The 26,926-nt window shown below is 43.5% G+C and overlaps 1 protein-coding gene across 1 annotated transcript in view; it reads right to left on the reverse strand.

The window, feature by feature from the left end:
• Positions 1 to 11,273: 11,273 nt before the first annotated feature.
• The window catches only part of LOC144799981 (ATP-binding cassette sub-family C member 12-like), a 973,671-nt gene continuing 958,018 nt past the window's right edge, over positions 11,274 to 26,926 (reverse strand). The window contains exon 30 of the mRNA XM_078671636.1: positions 11,274 to 11,419. Within this exon, the coding sequence (XP_078527762.1) occupies positions 11,327 to 11,419 (93 nt within the window). The 3' untranslated portion in view covers positions 11,274 to 11,326. The remainder of the gene's footprint in view (positions 11,420 to 26,926) is intronic.

The raw sequence follows: 26,926 nt of genomic DNA on the forward strand, positions 1-26,926 counted from the left end.
GTTTTCTGTAAACAATGGATGAGGCTGTCATGTTGACATTTGTGACCTTTTGAATTCGAGCCTTGTCTCTGTGAAATGCAGAATGACTTTGCTAAACAGGCCTCTGAAAGGTGGAATTTCTGGTTTCTCCATAAGAACATCAATAAAATTACAGAACTTAATTCCAAAGGGAAATATAACAAAGGTTTCTTTAAAAGTCCCAACATCATGACATTTGTATTTTTGCTCTAAAAAAAAATAATGTCTGCTAGTCGTTTTTATTTGACAGAAAACGAAGTGTTGCATTACATCTTAGACAAAAAATAGGATGCAGCCTTTTACTAAAATTTTGAAGCCTCCATGAATAAGTAAGAACGATTTGCCAATTAAGAAGTTTTTTTTATCGTGGAGATTGTGGCACAAGGCTAATTTTAGGTGTCAGGGAAAGGATTTCACCTCTAAAAGTTAAAAAGGCGTCATGTTGCAAGGTGACTGACAAGATGGTAACAGTTAAGTAATGGAAATCTATTTTTGTGTTTGTTAATGTGTATCATGTTTTGTCTTCCGCTTAAAAGTTACAATTGATGTCTGTTTATTATCAGAAATGTCTCTCTTTTGTGTGCTGTGTATTTTTTTTTCTTTTCGCTTCTGCTCACAGATCATTCATGGATTGCTCTGGGGGATTTCAAGCCTAACAAGACACGTGAGTTTGGTTGGTTGAAATGAGATGGGTTTTTTTGCGCAACTCCTTTGAAAAGAAATGTCCATGCGTTTTTCATGTTTGTGTATTTTGTTCTATCATGAATTGTTCTTGCTGGTTCTGTGTGTCCGAAAGTTGTATTTGACAGCAGATACCCACTATTGGTGATCTACTGTCAAACAGGAGGGTATCCTTACACGGTATTATGCGTCACCGCTCATTTATATATGCTATCGTTCTACAGCAAGTATATCTGATGGCTTGACATCCGTTTTGTGCGTTTTTGCATGTTTTATGTTGTATGTTGCTGCTTAAGAAATTATTACAAATTCACCCGTGACGTTATGAGGGACATGTATGACGATACGTGTCGCTGTCAACAGTTGGGTAAAATTTTCGCAGATACTGAAATTCACAGATATGATTTATTTTTTTTCATATTATGAACCAGACAGACAACACTTCACCAGTGTATGTCAAATTTGGCTATAAGTATTGAAGAAAAATAAACAGCAAATTGTGTTATTTGTAGTCACGATACTGCCCTTTCCTGTAAGGAACAGGCAGCCCTAAAATTATATATCCTGATTGGACGTAAGGATACATTATAGATTTGTGACTCTTGTACGTGGTGACCTAATTTCTATATCACATTAGTCAGTTTTATTCTGCTTCCAAAGTGGCCTTCCTATGGCTCTGGACCGTAAAAGAAACCAGGTTTCATTTTTTCCTGAAGAAGGAACTGGAACATTAGCTGAGATTACCGTATCTGGTGCAGAGGGCCAGCGGTAGAGTTAAATTTGTAAACTATTGTGATTTTTTTTTTTTGTATCACCCATACTATTGGTATTGCGTCACAAGCCTGACTATCACCCAAGCACATCAGGCCTAGTTATTGGGGATTTTAGCTGTGTCCCATTCCTCTTTTCCGTATTCCTTTCACCTGTCAGCTTTTATTATTATTAATGTATTGTTCAGGTTCGCACTTTCAGATTGCACTAATGTACCATGGACCCCCATTTTATGTATAATTCCCTGTTGCATAACTAGACTGGTTTCTAAGAATTTTCTTTAGGCCTATTCTGATGTTTTTCCAGTCTGACTGTTAGGACTGTTAGGGCTGATTAACTGACTCAATACTTACAATAGTAAGATAAGCTTTCCACCTCAATAGGCGACACCTTACGTTTTTTTTTGGGATATGACAAATTCAATGCCTATTCTATAAATTAGAATTTGGTTTTTAGTTCCTTTTTACTGCTTTAATTTTTGATGGACCAGATGTATTTAAAATAATGGAAATACTCTCTAGTTCTTGTCTTTCGTTTCCACATCTTGATCATTACCTTTTGCATTGCATAGTCCACCTGATGCACAATTACTAAATTACATGTCCCTGATAATATGTATGAGATCTCTCTTTTGAGATGTGCTAGATGAGGAATTTAGGAACACCTATATGAAATAATTGAGATAAAATGTGTTTACCCAATTAGACGATGCCACTATGTGTGAGGACATCCATTCAGATAGAATTCCCATGTCGCTATGATGATGAAAGATATGCTCTCACACGGAAACCCAATTGAAGAGCCTAGAGGCACTGTTTTACCTATTGCCTTTGTTTTTGTATTGCCTTTGAGAATGACAGTGTATTTCAACGCAGAATTGTCCCATGGCGTGTGGCCACTCCTTTGAAGATCGCAGGCCACCTGTTTGCAGTCCCCTTGTTGTACAATGAACTGTTTAAAGCATCGCACTTGCTTCATCAGAAGGCGTTCAACATCAGAAAAGAAGAAGGAGCTGGTTTTGCCACAGTACCTTGAGATTTCAGTGCAAAAGAGCGCCTGTCATGTGCTGGTTAACCTCTGACAGTGTGCAGTCCCTTGAGATTTCAGTGCAAAAGAGCGCCTGTCATGTGCTGGTTAACCTCTGACAGTGTGCAGTCCCTTGAGCCCCTTGGCCTGAGTTTTGGCCACGCACCCCCCTTTTTCCTTTGCTTCAACGGAAAGTGCAGTGCACCGGAGGATCCAAGAGTGGCAAAAGGCACTCCATTCTGGTGCCCATGAAAGAGCGGCCTGAGCGTCCTCTGACACTGAATGATGAGTGTTGGAGTCTGAGAATGGTCCCGGGTCTGCACGAGAAGAGCACAATATCTGTAGTGTCTGCCGCAGAGGAGAGATACGGTGCACTGCCTTGAGACATTGAGACTTTTTGAATGAGCTATGAGTGTTTGCCAGGAGGGCACTCCAACAGACACTGAGCATCAGAGCATGGGAGGCCTGAATCCAAAGGCCCATGCAACAACGGGAGCAGACTTGATTGGACAATAGAAGCCTGCCAGAGAGGCTTCTTGAACAGACTCTGGGCATAGTTGGTTTCACAAGAGGTTTCCGTGTGATTGTATAGACTTAAGTGTTAGGAGAATGATTTTATTGTTCTGCTGGCATTATTTTAAAGTAGTATTCTGTTTAGTAAAAGCAGAATAAAGTCAATTTTCTGTGAAAGAGTATCCCCTTTTCACCTCAGAGCATTAATGAGGGTCACCACTGTTTCACTTGAACATATAATGAAATACAGAAATGCATAGGAAGACCTAAAATGTTACTAGATAATTTTAGGATTTACTTTTTGCTTAGGGTTATGAAAAATTATGATTTCATTTGTAATAGCGGTCACTACTTTGTCTATATGTTCTTAACAACGTGTTTTCTAGTGTTTTTAAACATGACATTGTCTTTTATGGATGGGATTGTTTTTGCTGCCCAATTCACATCTGTACCCACCTCCCAACCCATGTCTCTTCCTACTTCTACTTCTTTGCATTCTTTCCAGATTTTACCTGAACATGGACTAGTTAGGAGGTCAGAGTTTACTGATAATTCCTTTTGTACAGTTTCTGCATCGACACCAGTTAGTAGTGAACATCACTAATTGTTGGGTGTGTGGTCTTATACCACATACTACAGATAGAGGCATTCCCTATTTGGTCCTGCCATATATGGCCTTTGTGCTACTGCGTGTGTAAGGAGACCTGTCCCGAGTGAGTCGCTAAGTAATAGGATTATGCTTCAGCAACATCTTGATGATTTGATAAATATAGACCTGGACTCAGACTAGCTTGGGTATAGGTTATTGCCTATGTAAGGGCAAAAGGAGCGTCTGTGGTACTGAAAATGTTGTACCTGTGTCATAAACATCGTCGTATCATGACGATTTTGATATCAGCAGACCGAGAATGGCTAGTACACTATGCACAAGCATTTTCGTCATATGCAAATGACAGAATCACCCTGAAATCAGAGTTTTCGTCCTGAACCCTCAGGTTCCATTTTGTGAATGGCAGCCATTTTGTGATTGCCCTAACATAGGCAGATGACCTAGGCCAAGCGAGTCTCAAGGACACGTACACCTTTAGCTGACTTCTCTGTGACCTAGGCAAGCTGACTCCACTGCCCGAAGCCAAACCTGTTCAACCAGTTCCCTTCCCAGTAGCTGATCGAGATAGCATCAAGGCACAACATGCCATAAACCTTTTCATCGCACACACACCCTGTCTTATCTTACTCACACCTGTCTCTGCTCCCTTTTTTATGGCCTGTTTACGATGGGGATGTGCCAGATTTTTATTATGGGTTTCTGCAGCTTGTGTAAGAAGGAATGTTGGGTTTTTGCATGTTTGCAAAAGCTAGAACTGCCCCTTTCTTTTTTTGTACTGAGTCATGTAACGCTATTAGCATATAAAAGACCTCTGTCTTCTGTGTTCCTCAGACTACCTCATTCACTTGCTACGGCTTCTGGGTGACGTGGCCTCACTATGTTAAATTTAATAAAGATGTCTTTTCATATTACAGCTTCTGTGCCAAGTTTTTGTTATATTAGTAAGTATTCCCTGAGAGCGAAAATTACCAAGTTCATCACTGGTCAGCCTCTTTGTCTTCCATTTCGTGGCTCTTCATATTCAGTTGTGAATGACTATATGTAGAGCCAAATATACCTTCATCTCCAGAGTCCTGAAACTCTAAGAGCTATGCAGAAGTTAGCAGTGACATTTTTTAGATATTCACCTGGAGAGAGACTGGAATCCCTTTTTTAGAGGTGTGGATGGTCTCTTTTGTTGTCGTCTTCCACTAACCCAATCGTGGTTCATTAACCACCTATGCAGATATTTTGAAGTTACCTCCAAGATCTGGACCATGTCGGTGAGATTCCACTGCTGCTGCACCCACTGGAACATCAGGTTCCACTGCAGAGCTAGCATATGCCAACGGGCATGTGTCACAAGCAGGATGCAGGAGGTCATGAGGCCCATCAGCCTCACATTCTATCTCAATGAAATCCAGAATAGAGGCTGAAATATCAGTATCATAGCCTGAATATCCTGGAATCGCTATTTAGGAGAACAGGCCCCAAACCGCACCATGTCCAGAACAGCTCTGATGAAAGGGAGTCTCTGAGAGGAAGTCAGGAGTGACTTCGGCATGTTGATAGTGAATCCTACCAAATGCAGGAGGTCCGCCGTAGTCTGGAGGTGCGAGACGACAGCCTGGGACTTGACAAGATAGGGGAAGACTGGCACCCCTGATCTGGGCAGATGAACTGCAACTACTCCCATCACCTTGCTGAACACCAGAGGGATGCTGATAAAGCCAATAGGGAGCACAGTGAACTGAACGTACTCAAGGCCACCATGAGCCGTAGGTAACACCTGTGGGCAGGCCGGACGGGAATATGAAAATATGTGCCCTGCAAGTCCAATGCAACCATCCAGTCTCCTGGGTGCTGGGCAGATAGGACCTGAGCAAGAATGAGCATTCTGAACTTCTCCTTCTTGAGGAATAAGTTGAGGGAGAATAGGTGTAGGATAAGACAAAGGCCTCCATGCTTCCTGGGCACCAGAAAGTAGCCGGAAAACGACCACTGTCAATTTCTGGAATAAGAACTCTCTATATTGCTCCCTTGGCCTTTGAAGAAGATAGATGGTCCGTTTTCAGCCTGCCGTAAGTAGGTGGAATGGAGGGAAGGGGAGTTTTGAAGGGAAGGGAGTATCCCCTTTGGACAGTCTGCAAAACCCACCTGTCGAATGTTAGGGTCCTCCAACAGGGCAGGTGATGGTGACTCCTACCACCCACTGGGTGCCCATGATGGTGAACATGCAAACTAAGAGGGTTTGGAGACTGCGGCTGCTGAGGGGTGGACTGACCCAACCTCTAGCAACCCAGCCCAGGGCCACGCAGAGGCTGGAAAGCTTGAGCACTGTGGTGGCTAGGTGGGAAACGATACAGCTATACACCCCTTCCGCGGCCATGAAAGGCAGATTGAAGGTGACGAGGGGCCATGGAAAGGCCCAAGGACCTGGCCGTAGATTTGCTGTCCTTAAAGTGCTCCAGTGCCAACTCCACCTTGTCTCTGAAGAGATGGGAGTCATTAAAGGGCATGTCCATGAGTGATATCTGGTCATCCCCAGAAGAGCCAGTAATGCTCACCCAGGTGTGATGTCGCACGGTCACCGTCAACGATATTGCTTAGTGAGTTGGTGGTGTCTAGTCCATATCTAATGGTAAACTTAGCTGTATCCCTCCTGTCAGTAACAGCCTGGGAGAGCACAGCCCAGGCCTCCTCCAAGACCGTTGGCAGCACCTGCACAACCATATCCCACACGGAGTGGGAATAGCAGCCCAAAAGGCATACTGTGTTCACCAACTGCAATGCCAGGATGCTGGAAGAAAACATTGTCTTGCCTAAACTATCCAGCCTCTTGGATTCCAAATCTGGTAGAGAGGTTGGTAATGTGCCAGGATTTACATGTGAGGTAAGGGCGAGGACCACCAAGATCTAATGAGTAGGGTGATCTGTGAGGAATCTGGGGTCCCCTGGAGTGGAGCAGTGGCGGCAGGCAATAGTCCTGTTCACAGGAGCCCCTGTGTTGTGCCAGGACATCAGTAAGTGCTCTATTGAGTGGGAGAAGTGGTTCGGAAAGGGACACTCCCGGTTGAGGCACTTCCATCAAGACATTAGTCTAGACTGACATTAAGGGCAAACTAAGGTCCAGGACCTCAGCTGTCCTCCGCACCACCATAGCAAATGAATTTCCCTACTTCATAGCCATGGTAGGGGAAGAAAGCATGTCAGTATTTGGGGAAGGTTTCAGTCCATTGGCTTCACCCAGATCCTCACACCAGTCCAATGATTCATAAGGCTGGTATGCTTCAGGGTCCAGCAACTCCACCCATTCTTCCCTGAGTCCCAGGCCATGGAAATAGAGCTCTGGCTCTGACCAGGATGGCTCCAGGCAGCATTGAAGGCGGTGTTGGGTGATGCTCCTCCTGCTCCATATGGAAGTTGGGGATCTAAATGGGGATGGTACCGCCACTCAAATATGAGTCACATGACCTCATAAAACTCTTAAAGTTGAGCGGGGGTCGCTCTGGTTTCCAGAAATGTGGGGAGGCACAGCGCTGGCCCAGGTGCTGGCTCAACCAAGCAGCCCTGCCTCGAGCACATGTGGACTTCTTCTTTTGGTGGAACCAAGACTTTCCTCTCAACTGGTACCTTGCGCGTCACAGCGTTGCATGTCGAGCCACCAGAGATTGAGGGATCGCTCCCACAAGGCCTTCAGATGCATGGCATGGCAGTCTAACAGGCTTTTGGTTCATGATCAAGGCACCAGGGGGCCAAAAACATGCAGGTCCTTCACCAACATGTATCTGTCACAGGTACTGCAAGGCTTGAAGTCGACCTCAGTCAAAGATTAGTCAAAAAGTGGAGTATCTGCACTCACTGGCGCAGAAAGAAAAGAATTGACATCAGCATGCCTAGGTGGTGCCTATATAGGAATCTGGAACGATACTTCCAGTGCAAACAATACAACAACGTGGAGTTGAACAACGCCACCTACCAGCCCTCAGGGGTACTGCTCATGAAAATATTTCAGTAACCAGTAACCAGTCTGACACACGGGGAAAATTCTAAGGTAAGGAAGGAATAGGAAGTAAGGTAAGGAATCTACGGCTAGAAGTCTCTATCAGATATTGTACAGATTCAATGGGCAGAAGCAATATCTTCATTCTGATGTATTTTCTTGGCAGTGATAAAGTGGAAACCACATTTTATTTGTAGGGCTGCATTCTAAACACGTATAAACCACACCTGCATATAATCCTTTATTGTACTAATGCAAAGTGTTAAAATTGTTGAAATGTATTAACATGAAAACGTGTTGTATTTTAGGCCATCGAAAGTAGCATTCGAATACAATTTAGAAAATGGATGTAACTAGTAGGGAACCTTAACGTGAAGAACTTGTGTTGTGCGACTAACCACTGTTTATGTATTAAACGTGCTTATTAATCATGACATTTCACATGTAGGCAAATGCATCAATTGAAGTTGCCTTAATGTTACATGATTTTGTAAAAGCCCATATGGTGCTCCCTTCTGTTAGCTGAATTTTTTAGGCTTCAATTGCAGTTCCCTAGGAAACTTTTTCTTTAGAATTAATAGTTGAATTTTATGTCCTGTGGAATTTGTTCTTTCTAACATTTTGGGTTGCAGGTGAAAGAAGCGCTCTCATTAATTAGAATAATGTTTTTGTTTTACCAGTCAGGCAAGGAGAGAAGAAGTTACAATCATGTGGTTTGAGCCGATAAAGGAAGGTTGTTGTGCTTTACACAGGAGAAGGCCTGGGAACCAAGGGCAAACTGTATCAAGAAAAGTACACAGTTGTCCCATCGAAAATCACCTACAGGACTGTACCCAGAGCAGATGGCTTGACTCGCACTGTGCCCTGGGAATGCTACCTATGAAAACCTTGTTGTTGGGGATAGTCTTATGATCCCACTTCTTCTTTGCCTTCGGAGAGAGAGCATCTTAGAACAAGCTCTGTCTTGGTAGCGTTATGCTACATGACCCACTGATCGTGGAGAGGCTTCTTAGGAAGACTCCACATACTCAAGCCTTTTACTCATTCACCAAAAAATGTTTAAGTAGGGATGTCATCTTAGTACTAGAGTCGGGATAGATGCAATGTTTTTTTACTTATCAACCTTCAACCCAGGGAAATGTGGACTCATGCTTTCTGATCTTTTGCATCTTACTTCTTGAACTAATTGTATTGGTTATGTTGTATCATCTAAACTCGATACGCAGATTTGGCTTCATGTTGATTCCGATGTATTTCTACACACTCGTGTTGAGGTGACTCTATGTTCAGTTATTTTTGGCTTTGTAATAAATCAAACCAACCTTAAGTAGTTGTCTGTGGTTATTGATAGGCATCCTAACAACTTTTCTCCCCTTTACACTTTCATGCTGCAAAAAAGAACTATTGATTTGTGATTCTAGAACAGATCTAGAACTTATGGGCCAGACCCTTTCAGCAGTGAAAGATAAATTATCGATAGAAAAAGCATTTGAAACCTGAACAGATTCGAAGCCTGAGGTTGCCTAAAGAGACTGGTCTATTTAGCTCCCTACTTTGGTGTCAGAAGATTAGATGATTGTATTGAGGCTGCAGAACTCTGGATATTCTGTGCTCTTGATTCAAGGGAATTCCTTTCACTTCTATGAGGATTTCACAAACAAAGATGAAAAAAAGTAGAGCAAGAAAGTTAATATCGTAGAAGTATGGCAAGGGTTGAGATGGGAGTTCTGAAAATATGTAACAATGAAAAGGGAGGGAAACATTTCTCAATAAAATCATAGAAAAAATATCAATGTTATGTGACCATTGTCTTCAATTAACGTCTTCACTACCAGTTGGTAATATTCTTCAGATTTTTTGCACATATCAGGTAAAACATGCAAAGTGAAATTAATGTAAATCTTCACAGTAAAGTGTTCTTGTAGTCATCATGTTTATTTGCAATGTAGTGTTCTTTGAAAGATAGTCAGAACAAAATTAACAAATACCTCATCATCTGATATTAGACATAGGTTTAGGGGTTCTGTAAATGAATGAGGCACATCAAACCTGATAAAGGAAACTATGGGGAGCATTGTCAAATTAGAGAAAACAGGGATACACCTTATAAACGAAAACTTGTCCCAGATTCAAAAGAAAACACCAGAGACATGATTAGCAGTGCCGTCTCAGGAGGTAATGCAGTTGTTTTAATTTAAAATATTTAAAATATGCGTTCTTTTGATTAGTTTGGCTATGGCGGAGACTACTCCATCTGCATTGTAGCCAAACTTCTCCAACTGCCCTGGGGAGTAAAGGCCATTGGAGAAGTGGCATCATGTCCACCTACCCAATTTAGATGGATGGCATGTAGGCATGTTTTACTGTCCGTCACCGCCAGTCACACCCTTGCGATAAAGGACAGCAAAATGTTAATGAAGCTCCTCCCGCTACGCGAGATGAGATGACCCCCTTGGCGAGGGGTGCATTATTCTTTTTATTTTGAAAAAATAAATCTCATTTTGGATTTTATTTTTCAAAATGAAAAAACAAAATTGTTTGGTGCAGGGTTGCGTCATGCTGATGCAACCCTGCACCAAACAGGGATATGCATTGACAGGAACCCCTGTGACGATGGTTCCTGCCAATACTTTATAAATGACAGCCAACTTGGTGGTCAATTATAAATTCGCCGGTTGGGACCTTCCCTAGGGTGACAGAGGTATTTACCCTGTTGCCCTGGGGTAACAGCCGACCACCAAAATATAAATCAGGGGCTTTGTTAGCTATTCGATGCTCTGAAACTGGCTTACTATAAATATGAGCCATCCACTGTAACAGATTCCTTTTGAAGAAGCTCTTTAACCACATTTTCTGTTCTGTTCACATTTCAATCACATTTTCTGTTTATCCCGGGCCTATACATATTTTTTTTCTATTTTGATACCCCATATAGTAATGGACATCTCACGATAGCCAACACCTTATATATTGTTTATCAATAATGATGCAGGATTTGATTAAAAACACGGTGCTGTGTTTGTTTTAAGAGAGATTGGTGATCTTAGGAGGGGCATTCCCAGATTTATTAGCCCGTATGAAAAGATTTGCAGGCAAAACCAGTGGTATTTCATTACATCAGCCCATCCAAGAAGTTCTGAGGGGTCCATTACTATTACCCTTGTGACCCTTGCAATAGTCACTCATGTCTTTAAGTGTGATTCTTTTTTCCAGAAGTCAGAAGAAGGACTGCCATTTCATCATTCATAGCCTACTGGGTGTGCGAAGGCTTCACATGCCACGTTATTCCACAATTCCCTAATTATTCCCAAATTGAAACTTGTAAAGAATTTCCACTTAGTTCTGTTCCTTACATTTGCAGGTCTTTTAATAATTAGCTCTTATCGAAAATGCTTCACACTGACAATGTATTTGCTTATGATTCACCTCCCATAATACGGACATATAGTCTGTGTTACTACAGTACAAAAATGCCAGAGTCACACCTTGAAATGATAGTTAAACTGTGACTTAGGAACAACAGTCTTCCACTTTGTTTTCACCCACATGATTTCCATAATGTACAGTTAAGGCAAGAGGTGTTTACTGCGGTGTATCAGAAATTGAATGGGCTGTAAGTCACGCTTTTCTCGTGCCCCGCAGTGCTCAGCTGGCCAGTTAATGTTTCCATGTTCCCTTGGACCAAGGCGTTTTGAGTGGAATCATTCGATCCTCCTCTTTCTGTTCTAGGCTCCGCTGCTCCCAGTTGCTGCCAACAGCGCTGCGAAGGCTGAGTCGGGCTTCTGGGCCAGCTCGGCTGGACTGCCAAACTCTGCCACCTGAAAGAGAAAAGAAATGACACTTCAGAAGTGAACAATTGCTGCATAAATGAGTATAGTGACTATTGGATAGGACCTCTCTGTGTCACTTTTTCCTGCGGCGTTTGCAGGTGCCTGGAAATAAAAAGCATTTTAACTCAAGACAATGCGGTGCGAATACTTGCAGATATATGCAATCCTGCGCTGTCATAAACTTTTCATCCAGCACCCCATTTCAAAGATGGATAAAAGCAGACACAAAACACACAATGGGATGAACATTTAGGCCAGCAGCATATCTCCTCTACGGAGCTTGTCTGTGTGGACATTATGGTTTCATCTATAAAGTCTGAGGAGCATTATAGATCGTCTCGTGCCGAGGTTCCTTCGAACACAAGTTGTATTTTGTCTAAGACCACTATCGCTAAAGGGAATCCTATGTTGCTGCACGGCAAGGCGGCTCCCGCCGTATTTGTGAGAAGGGGCAGCTTGAGACCCATTGGCCCATTATGTTTTGTCCCGTGCCATCATGCTGCTTTTTGCATACAAAAAGAGCACCATCTTAAACATTTGCAGTTTTGATGCAACTGCAACGTCTATACCTTAAATGCAAAGGCATTGAGAATCATGTTGTCATGAGAGAAAGTGGTTTCTTTCCACAGCAGTATTAATTAGCAATTATTCTCATCGGTGGTAGTTTGATCGTTTAGTTATTACGGTGCAACCACACCTGATGGTCAAGAAAATGAGTCATTGCGTTGACACTACACGAGACTGCCTAATACAGTGTACAAGTGGAGACACTGCACAACACTGGCCACTCTGACTGATGCTAGATACACAATAGAACAACGTACGCATCTAATCACACAGGCGCTGAACACCGTGAGCTCTGTCAGATAGCTACACTTGACACCACAGTGCTCGGCTCCCTAACATGCTGCCAGGAAATGATTGCCCAGTGTTTGTCATGCTAGCCATAACCCACCCTCACACAGCGTCTGCCAGTACACTGCCTAGAAAATATAGGCATGATTCGCCAAAATTCATACCAGAGTGTGTTAGGATGGCTGTGCTGCATGCCCTACTCTGTCACATTGCTTTTTGTATGTGAGCTTGTTGCTACCACAATATTGTGCCACGTGGGGAGAGGGGGTGGAAAAAAGGATGCTAAGTAGAGGTTCGAGCACCTGGGGGATGAGATGTTAAATACAGGTCCTATTCAAAGGGTGAGATGAGCCAGATCAACAGGCAATGCATTGGAGGATAGGGTGGGCTGCGGTGAGGGGACAGAACAATGGTATGGGCGTGCTGGAGGGTGAAGGAGGTAAGATGCCAGACAGGGATGGAGTATAGAGAGGGAACATGCAACTCATCGGGTAGGGTTGATTTGTGTAGGATGTCAAAGCAGGGCACCAGGGAGTTGGAATGGCATCATGGAAGGTAAGCAGAGATTTGGAGGTTAAAGAGAGGCAGCCCTCTTGAGAGAGGTGTTTGGTGCTAGTGGAGGCAGAACACTAGATAGTGTGAGATTTGGAGGATGGAGAAATTCAGAGTATCTAATATTGGACCAATCTGGAAGGTGGGGGCAAGCAGCAGGGTCAGACTGGCCGTAGAGAGCATCTGGCTTTTTCCCAGAAAGCTGCAAGGGTGAGGGCTGGTTTTGCAGTAGTGGGACCGGTTTTGTTACTGCGGTCCGGTTTTGCAGTGGTGCTGCAATATTGGCCCCCAGTAACTAAAGCAGCAGTGCTTCACACTTGCACCTCCTGGGCCTTGTCCAACAAAAGTGCCAGGGCTGCTTTCGGTTCCCCGCCCGGCCCTGGCGAGCAGGACAACGGTCACCTTTGGAAGAAAAACACCAAGTGCTGGAATTTGAAAGTATGGAGAAACACTGCACCAAGTAGGACTATTTTTTGAAAGAGAGGAATTTGGAGGGATGGTAAGGTATTTACTTTGGTAGTCTTTGTGTATGTGGATTGAAAATATGTGTCCAGTGTTTTTATGTTTATGAGCGCTTCTGTGTTTGTCATGTGGGTGTGCGTGTGTATGTGCATCTGTAAGTGTTTGAATATGTCTACCTGTTGTACTTGGCCCTATTTTCAGGGACTCCTTGCAGTGCACCCTTGCAACCAGTACTAAAGTGCTTGTACTGCCTCCCTAAAATAGGGTAACATTAGCTTACACATGATTGACATAGTTAATGTACTTATGAGTCCCTAGTAAAGTGAGATAACCTATGCCCAGGGCCTGTAAATCAAACCCGGCCCGAGCAGGTAACAGCAGTGGGGCGGTGGGGCCGGGTTGGGGGGGATTCCTACGGACGATAATGAGGGAAAAATAATTATTTATTTGATTTTCCCCCTGCATCGTCTGTTGGAATCCCCCTCATCTCAGCCCCACCGCTGTACCTCTACGGACCGCGGCTGCAGTAAATTAAATGCTACTAGTGGGCCTGCAGCGCACTCTGTGCTACCCATTTAAGTATCCCCTTAAAACCTGTCCCTGATCTACCATTGCAGCCTGAACGCAGTTTAAAACTGCCAATTCGACTTGGAAAATTAACTCCCTTGCTGTGCCTTAAACTCTTCTTTTATTACATATAGGTCACCCCTCAGGTAGACCATAGGTAGCCCAAATGGCAGGGTGACCTGTAATTAAAAGGTTGGATATCTTTTTTTTAATTTTACATGTCCTGGTAGTGAAAAGCTCACCAATTCATATATCATCACTGGGAGGTCTATCTCTCCCATAGTTCAAGCTCAGGTTTTATTGATAAGTGCATGGTGAATTAAAACCGCACCACTAGGGAACAAAACAGAGGAAACATTTTCTAAAACAGCCTTTAGCATTGCATAACAGATGCTCAGCTAATGCCATTAAAGGATACAGAGCAGGGAAAACATGAAAAAAGAGATTAAAGTAAAAGTGAAGTGCTGTGTGTGTTCATTGAAATGTGAGTTTTGCTGTGCAAATAAGCACATCTAAAAGAGATGGCAATTTATAAAAGAAAAAGAAAAAAGGCAAGGCTAAATGACAGCATACTTGGCCGAAGCTGGTTTGATCTCCAGCCCGTGGCATTAAAAGAAACATTAAGATAAAAGAGCGGTGTTTCATGTGCTCATTGATATGTAGGCTTGGCTGGATGAATTAGCATTTTTAATAAAATGGCAAATTGTTAAAAGTAGCAAAGCCCAGCAGCAAAGCCCAGCAGCAACAGTCTTGGTCAGAGTCAAACTGATTTACTTACTCCTTCATTCAAGGCAGGACGGAGGGGGCCCCATCTAGAAAGATACATGTTTTAAGTGTAATGTATGCACTTATTTGCTGTATGTGCAGCTCAGTGTGCTCCAAAGGCCATGTCTGTGCTTGCTCTCGACAGTTTGTTTTCTACCAGTGACAGAAAGTTTACTAGCTTGCAGTTTAACTGCGGGTCTTCTTAATTATAACTAACAATCACAGCTTGTCTCGATGTACGGATCCCATGAAAGTTGAACAGCTGTTTAAGCATGCAAGACCTCTCTTCCTTCAGGTTGATACACGTGCTGATCAGATGGGCCATGTCCTTGGTTCCGTTGCTGCACAAGCGGCAGCACATTGGGGTTTGCACCCTCAGCCATGGTGGATAGCGCTGGTTAACTGGAAGTTTGCCCAGTCAAACATATTTTCTTCGTATTCCTGTGCTATCTCAGGCTGAAGTATGGTTGTGGGCTATGCAATTTATAGCCATTAATGGTCACCCAGGCATGGCTTGGACTGAGAAAGTTGCTTTGTCTTCTACGACGGAGAGGCTCCTTATTGCCTTCAGCATCACTTTTTTAAAGACAGTGTGGGTGGTTGGAGTGTCCCAGAGTCGGGGGAGTCTAGTGGTTGCAAGGGATTCTTGTAGGAAGTTTATAGCCAGTGATATCGTTCTGTGCTGAAGCTCTTGTGCGGAGTAGAGGATGCAGGGTGTTTGGTCGTTTCACATTTTGTGCCCACAGGCTATGGAAGCCCCCTGCCTTGCTAGATGGTGTTTAGTGAGGAAAACCTCCAGCTGGATCTGTGCCACAGAGGCATAAATTGGTATGCTGAACATGATTCTGTAGGGCCTGACTAATGTGCTTTCCAGGGTTTTCGAGTCTCTTCCTCTCAGGGCCTCACTTTCATATGTGATAGTGAGTAGTGTTTTGTATTGCGCAACCAGGAGGAGAGGGGAGAGCATAGGGCCTGTCAACTTGGATTTTAAATGCCTGTGCATTGCCAGCCATTTCCTTCTAATTATCTTGAGCTGGCTAGCAAATTGATCATCAATAGTTATATCTAAGTACTTATATTTGGTTGCACTAAGGATCTGGATATTGCCCAGATACCTGACATGAGTTTTTTTCTACCTCTATTTATGCTAGTTGTTTTAGTTTTTTCTAAATATACTTCAAGGGAGTTGTCTGCTGCATATCCCTGTCTATTGAGGAGGCGCTGCATACTCACTTGTGTGTGGCTAACCAGAACCACATTATTCGCATATAAAATGGTAGGTCAAACCTTGCCACCCATCATTGGGGCATTTGAATTGCAGGAGTTGAGGGCCTGTGTCATATCCACCAAATCAAGATTGAACAGAGTTGGGGCAAGCACACCTCCTGGTTTGAGCCCTTTGGTGGTAGAGATGCACCTTGAGAGATATCTACCATCGCCCACTTTCACCTACACCCAGGTATCTGTATGAAGACATATTAACATGTCCAAGAGTGTTTGTGGAATTCTCCAATAGGCATTTTCCCCCAGAGCCTCGCTCGCTCTATGTTGTCAAATGCTGCCCTGAAGTTTATAAAGCAAAGTTGGAGTGCCTGTTTTGATGATTTTTCCATATCTGTGAGCAGCAACATAGTTAAGATGTTGGTTGTTGTACCTGTAGTTTTAGAAAACCCAGTTTGGTTGAATAATATCATTTTGTGCTCCGCTGCCCAAGCCTGGAGTTATTCTCATAGAGTAGCAGCAAGGTCCTTTGCCTTATCAAGCAGGGTAACGAGGTGGTAGTTTTTTGGTGAAGATTTATCTCCGTTTTTGTAGACTGGAGGAATAACAGAGCCCTTCCAGGAGGCATGGCATTGCCCCAGTTGTCTAATTTTTTCAGAAGAGAGGATCTAAAGTCACTGCCCAGAAATCTGAGTCTTACTTAAAAAAAGATGGTGGAATCCCATTTGATCTCAAGGCTTCTTCTCTCCTGGCTTTTGAGATTTGGCTTTTAATTGTAGTTATATGGGATAGTCCATCCACTTCCTGATGATTTGTGTTGATTTTGAAGATGTGGTTGTTCTGGAGGTCTTGGATTATGCTTGAGCCAATCGTTGAACTTACTGCCCCCTCCCAGTTTGCTAGTTAAAATGTGTAGTCAGAAAGTCTGTCTAGGTCTTTTCAGAGATGTACAACATAACCCCTCCATGTGATGGGCACATTATTTTATTCTCCATGGCTCAAAAGCATGTGCTGTTTTTTGCTTTAGTATCACTGAGGAGTATTGCCCAAAGCTCATCTTCCCGGGTCCCATTTTAGCTTTTCTAGCATGTTTCTCTATTGTAGCAATAATGGTCTGATGTACAGATCTCCAGCTTTGTCCCTCAGCAGTCTCAGCATTTTGTTTATGAATATCTTCACTAGTTGATTCCGCTGTGCACTAGGAACCCATCCTGTTTCCCTTATGTCATTGGGCGGCCTGTATTTGACTATTGAAGCCAAAGTGCTTAATATTTTGGCAGTGAAGCTTTCCTATTTGCTGGAAGGACTGTCTGCAAGCCCATATTTATTCTGTATTAAGGCATTCACAGCTTGAAGCACTTCCCTTGTGCTTGCTAATGAGAATTTGAATCTTTTGAGGTTAATTGTATGGCTGGAGTGAGTGCCCCCTGGTAGGTGTTCGAATGCTGGTGCAGTTGCCTGAAGGAATACCTCCTGCGGCTGATGGCTACTATCACCCTTATCTCCAAGGCATAATGTGACCACACACAGTGGAAGAATGGGAGTGAAACCAACATGTAATCCAGTGTTGAGTATGCGGTTTCAGAGTAAAAGGAGGTTGCTGGCGGAGAATCTTCATGAAATCTGACATTTAATACCCTAAATGTAATGTGCTCCAGATCTTCCAGTAGGTGCCTGGCTGTTTTACTTGCTCTGCTGTGCAGGTTTTTGTTTTGTTCAGGAATATTTCAAAGCGTGGACGGGGCCAGGACCTCCTCGTCTGTTGAGGATGAGCTTAGGGGTGTCCTGTTTGCTTATCGCTGTCAGAAGATGATCCACAAGGTGCCTTGAGTCATGGATATTTTCTTTTGGATTTACATAGGCATTAAAGATTATCTTGACAGTATTGACACTCGTTGAGGAGGAGGGAATTTCATGTACGGTGGATGTACTAGTTATTAACCTTTAGAAGTACAAACATTTGGTTGGGAACAGGTGGAGATTTCATGTTTGGTGTCTAGGAAATTGCAATTTGTAATTGGGATTTTAGGTTAGAATTTATTTTGAAAATGCTACTTATAGAAAGTTGGCATTTTCCTGCCCTATCCATGTTGTGCCTACAGCCTGTTACTGGGTGTAGTTGGAAGTTGGACTTTGTTTATTCCTCCCTGACAGACACACAATGAGGGGATTAGGTGTGCCTGGATGGGCCATCACTGGCAGGATGGGTGGGGTCACCAGGTATAAAAAGAGGACCATTTGCCCCACTGTTCAGTTCAATTTCAGGTCCTGTGGAAAAACTATCAGAAGACTGCTGGCTGCTGTGGCCTGAAATGTACTTCAGAAGACTGCTTTGCTACATCTTGCATCTAGAAGGACTGCTCTGCAATTTCAAGTCTGCCTTGAATCCTCAGAGGTCTGCCCTGCTGCTTGAGCCCTGTTCCACTACTTGAACCCAGAACTACCAGAGTGACTCAAAGGGCTAGGTGGTTGCCATCCTGATCAGAGCCTCAAGGACAGAAAACGCACCAGCCATCTTGAACCTGCACCTGGACCCCGCCTGAATGAGTCCCAGTGCCCCAAGAGGGGTCTCTTTGGTATGGGACCCTTGGTAATTGTTAGAAAGGTACCCAGATAGCCAAAATCAAAAACATTGGACTAAGAAATGTTTTGGCTAAAAACTGCTCGGTGAACTGAGAGGACACTGGGAACACCCTACTTGTTTATCCACACAAGGTGCGTCGCTGGTCAGCCGGAATTTTTAGCTGCTTCCTCAACATTCTTCTCTGTAGTAGAAAATCCTGTTCAGCAGTCATTACGAGATGGGATATCTGGCCTCATGGACCCTCACTGGCTACATCCTCCTGCCTCATCCCGCTGGAGATTTTTGACTTTCAAAAATGGGACTAAGGACCTGATTACGAGTTTGGTGGTCACAACACCGCGGTTGCGTGGGATTGACTGCTGCCAACTAAGCGGTCTGCCTGCCATATTACGATGTTGTCAGATTTCAGAATGAAAGACGGCCAGAGCACTGCCACCACCACCACAGCACAGGGTCAGCGCTGATTTGCATATCGCCATTGTCTAACCCAGGGTGGTGTGGAGTGGAAAAACGATGGATTTGGGCCCAGATCTTTGGACTGGGGTGAGTGTGTGACATTGATCCACATTCTGTCCATCATTGTTGTGTTTGCAGTTACCACCACCACCAGCCATTCGCCGACAGCCGTGGTGCCAGTTGGGGGGCAGCAGCTGCCATAGGTCAATACAGAGAAGTTTCTCTGCCGTCTAAACTATGATTTGGCTTTCTGACTAGCCGACCGTGGCTGTGGGACTGCCTGATTTGAGTAATTGGAAAAAAGTATTTGGAGTGCATACTCATCCATTTCCTTTTCTCCCCTTCGCACTCTGATGTGGATCGTTTCCTCTGGGTCGCCCCTTCACAGCAGCATCCTGACCCCAAAGAAAATTACCCTTTTGGCACCAAAATCCACGTAAGTCCGTTATGTAGTATTTATCCATTTACTTGACTGGGCACATATGGTCTAGTCTCCAGCAATGGGTAGTTGGTATTTTTTCATGTGTCATGCATATGCGTACATTCAACATGGAGCCAGAATATAAACACATGCACTGACAATGAAAGAAATATATATATTCTGCCATCAATAAGGCCGCAGCCAACCCATCGGAGACATCAGAATATGGCTGGCGGGGGACCGCTGCCGCTGCGGTCTTCTTTGAACTGACGACATGGAGGTACAGTGGTCGAACCTCCAAACTCATAATCGAGCCCAAAGTTCAAATGTGGAAATATTCATCGCAACTTTGTCCAGTGGCTTCCAGATGATGATACCTCCTCCTTGGACGGCAGCCGTGCTCCGCTGAAACTTTACCTTATAAGATGCATATTGCTGGAGTTTCTTCTAAGTCCAAGAGAAGCCCCAACCGGTCCCAATCCACATATTGTAGCCGACCAATGCTCCATTGAGGTTGGCCATATTTTATGACTTTGACCTGGTTTTGCACTAGTAGATATCAGGAAGGAACTTTTCTCTTTTAAGAGCTAATTTCTATCTTAAACTTTAAAAAACATAACTCTGGTTCTACTGATTGACCTTTTGTGATTTTGGTGTCAAATAATTTAATAAAATGTACTGTATCTTTCTAAATTTCTGTGCGATCTTTCTTATGTTGTGTTTTCATTTCATTACTGTTTGTGTGCTGCATAAATACTTTATGCATTCCCTCTAAGTTAAGCCTGACTGCTTTTGTGCCAATCTACCACAGGGTTAAGCACTGGTTAATTTAGTGGTTTTTTGTGGTTCACTCTGACAGAAATTATGGCTGTTCCTTCAGAAGGGTCAACAACCCACTCAACCAGCAACATAATTTCTCACACTACCTGTTTGCTTGTATCTGTTTATATGTTACTTATATGGACACTCCCTGAAATCACTCATTCACAATGGGCCCAGACATCTGGGGGCTAGACCCCAAGTGCCTGTTACCTCTTGGATCTGCCGGAGAAACTCCTAATATCTTACATAGGTGTGGAACCCTAAGCAAAACCTTAAACTTTACTTAAAAATTACACTCAACACAAAGTGACGACACTCTGGCAGAACACTGACAAAAAGGGCAATGGGGACCACCCTGATATCTAGTCAACTTAGCAGCAGAGTGTTAGTATCCTTGAGATATAAGCAACACTCTTAACATAACGTAATAAACCCTAGCTTCAGGTGGAAATTCTGGCATTCAGTGGTCACCACTGTTCCCAATAACCTGCGCGCCCGCGCGAGCGCGCATTGAAGGTACCCCAAGCACGCAGTGCTCATTACTTAGCGCGCACAGTCTGTGTTTGACACTGTGCTTTTCTTTTCTTAACAGTGCACAACTGCGGGGCTGATTGTGGGCCATTGTTAGTATTCATATTAATTGCAGCGCACATGGGCAGCAATTAAAATGAATCCAGACTCTGAAGAGGAAGGGAGGAGGCGTCGGTCGGACAGAGGCTCGGAGCGGAAGAGGGCGGCGGATCCGAGCAGGGGAAGAGAGGCCGGAGCGGGAGGGGAGCGCCGCGGAGGCCAGGATCAATCATGGCAAACTCGGGACTGCAGACTTTATTGGCTGGGCAGGGTCGTTGCTGGTGGTCCTCGGCGGTGCTCTGCTCGCTTGCTCTTGCCCAACGAAGTCTGGGTCCACAGGCCGTAACAGTATCCCAAATCGAAGGCAGCCTCCAGTGCTGGCGGCAGGGAGTACGTATAAGATACGCCAGGCAGCAATCATCAAACACTACCAGTGACCAAATGCCAGCTGCTCTTGAACTCTGCAGAACTGATCAGTTGGCAAAAACTGAATTAAGTCCTCTTTGTATCCGGCAAGCAGAGCCATTCATTGTGAGCTGGTCAAAGGGTGCAGGTCTCCTGTGGCGCACACTGCGTCGCCTTAACCTCCCAAAGTGCCTTGGATCCTGAGTGCCCCTTTTACTGCTCATTAACTATGTCCCATTTTAAGTTGTCTTCAGTCCTTCAAGTACCTGAGCCACACGCAAGCACAAAAGCACCACAGGCCCCATACTCCTTGCTCACAGAGAATGAATGCAAAAGCATGTCCAGCTTGAGGAAAGGACCATGGCTTGAGGCGCAAGCATGTCTAGTTTCGGATGAGATCACTGACTGGAGGCTCGGTTGAACAACTTTGTTACTAATTTGTGTAAGGGGGGTGGAGGCCTGGGTTCACATGATAAGCAATTGCATTGCGGACCACAGGGTTCTTTGAAAGCTGATTTTATTCAAACTTGGGCTGAGAGAGTTCTTAAAATGATATGTTTGAGTATGTTATGACACCTGTGGGGGTGTTTCTCAGTTTGAAGTAACTGCAGTATCCCGGATGAGGTAGCAGGACCCTTATGCCTGCCCCCGCAGGCCTGTAGACCATGTGTAGTGTAAGCCGGCCACTGGAAGCCTGGCTTAGTTCATCTTAGAAGGGCTGCCTTGTCCCTGGATTGATGTTTTAGATAAACAAATAGTTGTGTAAAACAGATATTTAAGCCTTGAATTTAGTTTTTATTGCGATGTATCATTGGGACATTTTTTTGAATTTTTGTATATAAATAATAATAATACTCAATGGCCCACAATCAGCCCCGCAGCTGTGCACTGTTAAGAAAAGAAATACTGAGTTTCAAAAACTATGCTTTTCTGAATCTCCTTGCAGAAAGATGATTATTGAATGAAGGAGCAAGTAAAGGAATGATACCTGCATGAATGTGTAAAGGGATGATAGTGCTTCCTGCAGAACAATTCGTGTTTAGGAGTCTCTTGTAATGTGAGTAACTGTCCCTATCATAATGTTAGCACAATAAAAATAGAGTCTTTGAGCAATAGTAAACAAGCCTTGCTTATTCAAATACACCTTCCACTAATTTGTGCTCAATTGTGCGGTACTCGAATATCATTTTCAGAATATCTTTAGATGTGAATATCCTCTTGCTGGAGTTAATAATAAAAAAGTACGCCCATAGAGCAATACTCTGTAAACAATAGTGAGGACAGTATACTTGCATCAGACAATATTTTTGTATTTTATAGTCTGGCATTCAAATCTGTTCTATCTGTTAATTTTTAATAGTGTGTGTGCATGTACCAGCAGCCAGCATTATATAGGACAACCTTCACTGCAAAGGTTATATTTTTGGAAATCTACTCATCATTCCTTACACTCTCCTTAAAGAGAAATAGCATTTTAAATACTCTGTTTCACTAAACATTAAAGGTTTTTTGTCAAGAATGGGAGCATGCTATGCCAGGCTCAGGCAGCAGGTTGTGAGCAACACTAATGAACGGGCTGCTAAAATGGGGTTCTGGCAATTTTCCACTTTGCAGATACCTTAAAATGTCTGTACTAGGGAATATCGATCCCATCAGGACTGCTATTTCCTTAGGGAGAAATTCCGAGCAACTTTTTCTGAAAGAATGATAATCTGTGTTTCGGGGTAACAATAATGTTAAATTTGTGTAGTGGCACTGCATCAAATGGAGTAATACTGAGAAAGATAGGCGGTGTTAGGCCAGAAGTGGAAAAAAGTGGGTGAAGAAAAGTAGAGGGAGTTAAACACAGAAAGTGGAAGCACGGAAGGCAGTGGGGGACAGAACCTGCAATAATGAATGGGGCACTGAAACAGTGAACGTAATAAAAGAAACAGTGAGTAAAGAGCAGAAAAAAATAGAGTGACCAACAGAACTGAGGGGTTTGAGCAAGAAGTAAGAGAAGTAAGAGAATGATGGAGTGAATGAAGAAAAAAGAAAGGAAAAAGGAGTCAGAACGGAAAGAGGAACAATAAAAATAGACTAAGATAATCTGATGATTTGAACAGAAAATAGTCAAAAGTTTAAAAATATAGATGAGAAATGGAGAAACAGGCATGGAGAGAACTTGAGAGAAACAAGTGCTAAAACCGAAAATGATAGAGGAGAACAAAGCTGTGTGGCTAAATTGATAGGAATTGAGAAAAAAAGGGGTATGTGAGAAGCCAGTAAGAGAAGGCACTTACAAAAGATAGATTTGTTTATATGATATACTGCTTTATTTCCCCATATAAAAGACTATGCTTTTGCAATCCCTTGTGTCTCGTAATGCAGATGTTGCAGGTGGCCATATGGTTGGATAATGCCTCCAGGATTGGGTATATAAATGAATATGCGAGACATCAGCTAAACAGGCATGTGGGCTCCATACAGTCCATGAGCATCAGTACATTAATAGATGAATAAAGTGGAAAAGCTTGTGACTATGAGGAAAATGTATCTGATTAAAAGCCCTGAAGTTACATTAGAGCTCATGGACTGAGGGATATCCAAACAATAAGACAGAAAGACAGAGGAGTAGGGAATGAAGGCACAAGTGTAAACATGAGAGAGGGATACATATAGAGATGAGATGTAATGAGAAACGTGTTAAGAAGACAGAGATGAGAAATAGAAAGGAAGAGATTCAAAAATATTACGAGTAGTATTAAGGCTTGAGGGAGAAATTAGATAAAAAGTGAAGGATCAAGATACACGAGAGGATAGGAATTGACATGTCCTTCAAAGGAATATAGAGATTCTGAAGAATAGTTGGTGACAGCGAGCGATATCAAGAAATCAACTTTGAGGACAAGATGGAAAACGATGCTACATTCCATTTGTAGGTTTGCCCCACTCTCTATAGTTCGGTCTCTTCTCCCCCATACTTGGTCCAGGACTAGGCACTTTGTTACAGGGCGAAGGAGGGCTCCGGTGTCTCCTTGCTGACTTCTCCCTCCAAATTGTGGCGCGTAGGTCCTTTGTTTTGTGTGGGTCAAGCAGATTAATAAAGCATTTGCAATGCAATAGGTCTCGTATATCTGAGAGTTTCAGCTACGAGCATTGTAAAATGACAATGCCTTTTATTTTATTTTTTAAAGTCGACACCTAAATAAAAGGCATTGTCATTTACAATACTAGTAGCTCAAACTCGTCGTAAATGTGTGGCCTATTGCATTGCAAATTCTTGTTTTATAATGTTTTTCCCATCGTGCTGGAGTCAATGTGGCCCCTGTACTCCTGTGGGGCTGAAAATGTTTCAGAATTTGGCCCCAGGGGGGTCTCTCTGATATAAAATACTGTATATATTATATGTGTGTTAATATTCAGAAATTTGCACATGTACAAGAAGTAATACTTTTAGAATGTCAGAGTTTTCTTTATGTGAAAGAAAGAGTATGCTGATATCTTGGAATAGCTGTGATGATGGGGCACGGAAGGCCTGGAACATTGTAGCCATGCATCACCCCGGAAGTTAATTAAACCCTCACTGCCCACATCCAAGTGCATTTGGAGTTTATATGATTGCATAATATCACTTGATATTTCCAGTCCTTATAAATGAGGCGTGGTATATGGAGGGCTATACAAAAACACATTATTGTTCCTGTTGTTATTATTATCACACCAGAAGAGGTTGGGCAGCAGAGAGAATTGTGGGACAGGTGACAATGAGATAGAAGCCAGGGCCGAGGCAGGCCGATTAGGGAGCAATAAGTACCAAAAAGAGAACCGAGGGGGGAGGGTGAAGGTGGGACGAAGATGATCTGCGCCGTTGTCGGTAGCAGCTGAGCTCTGGGGGCATGGTGCCACCCCACCCACAGTATGCCTCACAGCAGCTGGCAGGCCATAGATATCCGCCACCACCAGCTCCCTGTGCGCGGACCAGTGACACTGTAACTCCTCTCTCTCGACCTTCAGGTCATGCGGCCGCCCCCCGCCCCAGCCAATCACAGGCGGGGATTACTCATCCCTGCTGCGGCGACAGCTGTTGTTTCAAAGGAGGCGACAAAGGAGAGAAACCGCAGCTATGCCGAATGTGCATGAGCAACATTTCAGTGCCGGTGCACTGCCAGAAATCAAGGGACCCAGAAGGACGTACCCACACCGACGTATAAAAGCAGCGGAGCAACAGCCGGACAAATTTATAGCTGCCTCGAAAGAAAACCAAAGTATGAACGCACTTCTAGATGACATAGCCTTATTCCATAACCATGGTTACCTTCACTCAGCAGATTTAAACAAGCATAAGCTTCTGTGTATCCAAATTGCAAATCTGCCTTAAGACCCTTAACGTGGCGCCGTGTGTGTGGAAATGCACAGTCTTTCCAGTTTTTTAAACAAAAGTTTGGAGGGATATTTGGTGCTGCACACACGTGCGGTCTGGTTTCTGGCACACATAGCCATGGCTGCAGCGCACAGAGACCCTAAACTGCCGCACACAGAGGAAAAAAATTAGAGTGAACATTAGTGGTCATCCTTGCCAAAGGGTGGAAAGTTTGGCTTCTGATGGAGAACCACGACAAAAGGAGACAGCCTGGGCATAAGGTTGGTTTCTTAGACTTCTAGAGGACACCCTTTACCTCTTTATCTCAAACCTCACTTCTAATTGTCATCCATGGCATACATTGAACAAACTGTTTCTTAGGGGCCACAAATATATTACTAAAAATGAATGTTGTCTATTTTAGAACAAAATACTTGTCAGATAAAACCAAGGGTTTAATACCAAGGATGCATTGCTGCACAAAAAAGAAACCTTGTGTTTATTACTCTAAGAAAATGCCAAGCGTGTCTAGCTCAGTTCCTCTAGTGTTTTAGCCTTGTAAGGGAAAGATCTATAGCCTCTGCGTTTGAACCATTAAAAATCGACAGTTGTACCTAGCCGCTCTATACCAGGCCTTCCAATCCTAAAAAAAATGTTACTCACTGGAAAACTTGTACCCTGATTTTGTTTGTCAGTCAATGGGTACACTAGCAGGTTTTTGTTGCTGGGTTTTTATTTTCGCTCTGAAGGCCATCTTGTCAAATATCATACTGGTACAGGTACAAAGTAGAAAGAGGTTAAATTGAGCTGCTAGGAAACATTAAAGTATTCACTTATTTGTCAACATTACAGTTTCTCAAGCATCATTCCAAGGTCGACCAACTTGTTGCACCCTACACCTCAGGAAAAGTCCTAAATCCAACTTGCCTCTGTATATAGAGGTAGTAAATATTCCTAACTCTTCTACACCTGACTTGATCCTCCAGAACTGTAATAGTCTGTCCCTAAAAAAAAAACGGCATGAAGGCAGGGAGATTAGAATTAGCAAGTGACGATGAGCATATGGCTTGGTCGATATATACAATTCCTGTTGTTTAAAATAAAGAGAAACATGATGTTTTAGCCACAACATGAGGCGGAGACACGATCTGGTCAAAAGCATTTATTAACGATGACAACACGACATCAGCGCGCCCGCCACCTTCAGCCAGCTAGAGATCACTGACTTCACAGCAAGCGGCGCTCAGCTTCGAACGTTTGCATTCCGAACATTCCACCGTGGCGCGTGAAACAAAATACCCCCCTTTCCTCTACGCGCAGGTAGAGAATTCTGTGAAAGAAAAAGAACATTAGGAGGATGGGGAAATTGGAGGCAGCAACACAGAATATAAACAATGAATCACCCCACAATGAAATCATGCAAATGTTGAGGAGGTCTCCTGGCCTGTAAGGGTCTCTGATGAGGTTGAGCTC

The sequence above is a fragment of the Lissotriton helveticus genome, chromosome 12 (assembly GCF_964261635.1).
Source record: "Lissotriton helveticus chromosome 12, aLisHel1.1, whole genome shotgun sequence".
Classification (NCBI taxonomy): domain Eukaryota; kingdom Metazoa; phylum Chordata; class Amphibia; order Caudata; family Salamandridae; genus Lissotriton; species Lissotriton helveticus.